Raw genomic sequence first — 4,739 nt, forward strand, 5'->3', positions numbered from 1 at the left:
TATTGGCCTATATGTCGCTTACAGTACATACAGTAGCTGCAGTTCTGACAGTGACAACATCCTTACAGCTCAGTCTGAGTCATATCATAATCATCTCTGGTGGTACAAAATCAAACAGTATCATGACTGATCATGATTAAGATAATTATCTGTGTATATGTGTGCTTACATATTACTTGCAAAATATTCTGTTTGTCTATTTTTCTTTTGGTTTTATTTTATACCTGCTCTAGCAATGTAAACATGTTTCCCATGCCAACAAAGCCCCTCTGAATTTAACTGATAATATTAGCATCCATTTTTATTTCCACCTTATATTGTACCCACATCTGTTTATGTTGTTCTTTAGATTATTTCAGGTTCTCAGTCCTCGTCATGCATGGTTGTCTTGTGTCCTACCAGCTATTTACTTGTATTTAGGTAGAGATCAGGCACTAGATGATAGGAGAGAAGAGCTGTGGTACTCCGACACTACAATTTACAACCACTGGAATAATTAGTTTGATGCATCTTTACTTTTCGCAGTGACCTACTGCCCCCGTTCCCCATATTTAAAGGTAGAATGAGTAAGATTTGTCTGAGCTGTTAGTAAATACACCAGAAAGATAGCTGATTAATGTTTGAAATGATGAGAAAATACGGAAATGTTGGCACAGAGTCTCTGCAGATGCAGCTACCACATACTTCTAGTGGGTCATAGGGGATGACTGAAGGGGATTGTGTTTATATGAGTTAATACATTGATTTTTTTTCAAAGGAAATGTTGCATATTATACTTTAACTAGTGACATTATGAAAGATCAGTTAGACAAACCTTTAGAGTTTACTTTCACATGTGAATTATGTTTTATGGAAAAGAATCTCTTTCAAAGATTTTCCAGTATCTCTCTGAAATATGTGCCACTGTTTATCCCTGAGTGAACATATGTCACATTTTGACATTTTTTTCAGTCCTCTGTTCGCACAGCTCTCGAGCCGTTCTGTGCCGGGCAGAGTGCTATTTTTCTGAATGGAAGCCAGACAGACTGAGAGCTCCCACACACACTGTGTGAGGAGCAGCTCCTGTTTCCAGCTCCGTCTCCAAGGGGACCAACCAAGCCCACCAATCACATCGCTCAGCGCCGGCAAGCGGGCAATTCAATTTCTTAAAGCCGCAGTGTCCATTTCAAGGAAGAAAAGCTCAGCAAAAACAAAAAGCACATTCTGAAAAACAGGGAGAGTAAAGCACCTCAACACTGCAGTTTAAAAGTTTTCCTTTTTTTCCTTTTTATTAAATGTGAATTCACATGTTAGTTTGAGCCCATCCATTTTCAGAGTATCCGCCTATGTACAAAATAGGCATCATTCTGTCATCACATCCTTTTCAAACGCAACAAATAACACATTTTGTGTACATATATTCACAAACTGAAAGGACAGTCGATGGTGGTAGGTACTTATTTATTAAAAGATGAGTCAAAGACAGATTCACACTTGGAATGTGAAGTAACTACTGCCTAGAACTTCCAACAAAACGTCTCGGCATATAATTAGGTCATATTCCAAAAAACCTTTTTATCAAACAGACTTCATATGTAAGACCCACATAAAAATAAACAATATCTGCTTTTTTTTAAGTGCAAGAAATAAAAAATACAGGTTTATGGTTAATGTTTTAAAAAAAGAAGGCAGTCTTCAGTTTTAAAATAAAGTTTCATTTCATGAAACAGGACTATGGAATGTTCTTTTTTGCTTGCTTGCTTGTCAAACTAATGCCAGACCACCACTGTATATCAGACTATGCCCTTTTCTTTTTCCAGAACTCCTTTTTCCCTAATTTTCAGTCAGATTCAAGCGATTTTGGTGTCAGATATGCCCATTATCCTTGTTAAATGAGTCAAATAACATTCAATTTGAGGTTTTAAACTAGTATGCATCACACCATGAGGCCATATTATAGTGTTTTGTATCAGTTCCAGCTGATTTGTTTATTTTTCCGCCCAGGACAGGCTTCAGCATCATAACATGAAATGATGTCGACAGTGCACAAGTCTGTTTTTCCATCACTTTGCTACAATTGTTGATGGTCTGTATCTTAAGAGTATATATTGCACAAAAAAATGAGAGGGGGGAAAAACAGTATGTGCCATAAAAAATACCAAAATCCAGTTTCACACCTGCGATTGGGACCCATCCACATATCACGAGTATGATATACATAAACTCCTAACTTTACTATATTACAGTACATATACAATCTTGAAACTAGTTCCAGCTCTGAGGTATGTGTTCCCCATGATGCCATTGTATCGTCTACAAATACTCAACAAATCTGCTCTACAACTGTACAAAACCTAGTTTGAAATCACAAGGCATTTTTGATGCAAGTCTTAATTTAACTTAATCCTTAAAACCAGGACTCCCTTGCATGCTAAAAACAAATGATAAAGGGAAGAAGTGCCTGAAACTCACTGAAAGCACAGTAAGAACATTCCCTTTTTAACTGTACAAAAATATGCCTGAAAATATCTTACTTTTCTTTTAAAAAGATGAGGTCTGTTATGTATCAAAATGTTTCCCTCCACACCTGTAATTCTGCAGAGGTTTAGGCTGCTTAAAATTTGTCCAAACCAGGAGGTAAACTGAATCAGTTACAAAAAGAACAAAAAACAAACATTTGCGGCATTTAAGAAATTACATAAACCGTTTGTAAAGTAACGTCCTGAACAATTGTCAGTTCACAGATTTGCTTTTTGAGTCAGTCCACAGTCCGTTTTTCAGCTCCCTGCAGTTTATTTTGTTTTGAAGAGGATAAGATGCATAGAAGTTCACGTTATTTTTCCCTTTTTGTGGTCCGTATTAAGCTTGAACAGTAAATGCAGACCTACATGGAGGGAGGGGGAAAAAATCCATAAAACCCTGTCATGCTGCCAGAAAAAAACGTTTGCAGACTTTTTTTGCTACCAGCTTCATAAGCATCTCATTCCTCAAACCTCACCTCGCCTCCTGGTCCTCCACCTCAGAAAGAAAAAAACCCACAGGAGGAGGAAGGAGGAGGCAGAGGCGTAGGGACAACTTTTGACCAGGACACATATATAATTTACTTTCTCCCTTCTCTGTTATTACTAGAGCAACTTTTTTTTTTTTCAGTTCAGTATGTGAAGACCAGGTCGGAAAAGTTCGCCTCCAGCCAGTCCCCGGCAATCATCTCACTGAGTTCTGGCGTGCAATAGTCTGGGAACTCAAAGTGAGAGCCCAGGCTGCCCTCGCTGAACGAGTCCAGGTCCTTATCCACAAGAGACAGGGAGAGGTTTCCTGAATTGGGGTTGCCCAGCTCCGTGCCTGGCGCGCTGGGGGCGAAATTTAAACTAAAGTCAAAGAGCAAATCGTCCGCGTCCTCGCCGGAGGAGGAGCTGCCGCTGCTGCTGCTGCTGGAGGAGGAAGAAGAGGAGGATGATGTGGAGACCGACCTGGAGGATGCTGGTGAGACTGAAGCTTGCTTGGTAATGTTTTTGATGTTGTAAAAGAGTCTGTTGTTGCTGTTCCGCACTTCTTCGTACATGCTTGCGCCCTCGGACTCAGCCGAGGAGCTCAAAGTTGGGCTTGCGGGAACTTTGGCTACATTGTACGGCCTCAGGCGCTCATCGTCCCCCGCTTTACTAATTCCCATCCGGTAGTCCTCCTCGTACTCGTCCTCATCCTCTTCATCGGTGAGCTCACTTTTCACAGTCTTAACTTTGAAGCCGGGAAACACGCAGTCCTCCCCGTAGCCGTGCGCCGACTTGGCGCCGCTCTTATTAGTCTTTATCTTCTTTATATTCTTGCTGGGAGTCTTTGCCATCTTGGCGCACTTCTCCGGAGACGGTGCTGATGACTTTGAACTGTCGAGCTTTGGTTTTTTCTTGGGTCTGTACTTGTAGTCGGGGTAGTCGGCCATGTGTTTTAGCCGCAGCCGCTCCGCCTCTCGGATGAACGGGATCTTCTCGCTGTCCTTCAGCATCTTCCACCTCTTGCCCAGCCGCTTGGAGATCTCCGCGTTGTGCATGTCGGGCGACTGCTCCATAATCTTTCTCCTCTCGATTTTGGACCACACCATAAACGCGTTCATGGGTCTCTTGATGTGGCCGGTGGCTGTCTTGCACCAGTCCGGGTTTATCGCCACGGGGCTGCACGCCATAAATTCACTCTCCTCTGAATCGGTAGCCTCCCTGGACATGCTCCCGTCCGTCTCGCTGTTGTCCGTGTGCTGCACCATTGTCCCTTCTAGTTTCAAGTCCCCGTCTCTGTCAGCCAACCCCACACAAGACGGCTCTCTGGCTCTCTGTGTCTTTGCGCCCGGTGCGTCCGCGTCCACTCTCTGCGTTAAATGTAATGTCTTCAAGCTCTGCACTCTTTTTCCAGAGTTACAAACTGCCTTCTTAACTAGTTATCAGCTTTTTCATGTCCCCTGCGTCACACGCGGCCGTCCAATCACGTCCCTTCCACTCCGCCCAGTAGACTCCATGCAAACTCCCCTTAACCCTTTTGATTCCTCTCCTCCCGAGCTCTCATAGGAGTGGAGGTGGGGATTTGTGGTACACAGTGTCTGGGGCAACACGCAGGGCGAGACAGGCATATTAAACACACAGTTAGCACTATGCGCTCAGGAGATGAACATCATTCACCAAAGCGCACATAAAACTGAAGTCTAGTCCCTTATTTTTTAAAAAATGAGAGAAGTAAACACCTTACTCTCCGGGCAGACATCTCTTTGCAGATGT

General features: G+C 42.7%; 1 protein-coding gene across 1 annotated transcript; it reads right to left on the reverse strand.

Annotated features, from left to right (window-relative positions):
- Nucleotides 1-1,423: 1,423 nt before the first annotated feature.
- Nucleotides 1,424-4,386, reverse strand: sox11a (SRY-box transcription factor 11a). Its single transcript, XM_084741971.1, has one exon. It carries the CDS (start codon nucleotides 4,232-4,234, stop codon nucleotides 3,131-3,133), a length of 1,104 nt encoding a protein of 367 aa, XP_084598097.1. The 5' UTR covers nucleotides 4,235-4,386; the 3' UTR covers nucleotides 1,424-3,130.
- Between the last annotated feature and the right edge of the window lie 353 nt (nucleotides 4,387-4,739).

This window comes from Lutjanus erythropterus, chromosome 18, assembly GCF_056507025.1.
Source record: "Lutjanus erythropterus isolate fLutEry1 chromosome 18, fLutEry1.hap2, whole genome shotgun sequence".
In the NCBI taxonomy this organism is placed as follows: domain Eukaryota; kingdom Metazoa; phylum Chordata; class Actinopteri; order Lutjaniformes; family Lutjanidae; genus Lutjanus; species Lutjanus erythropterus.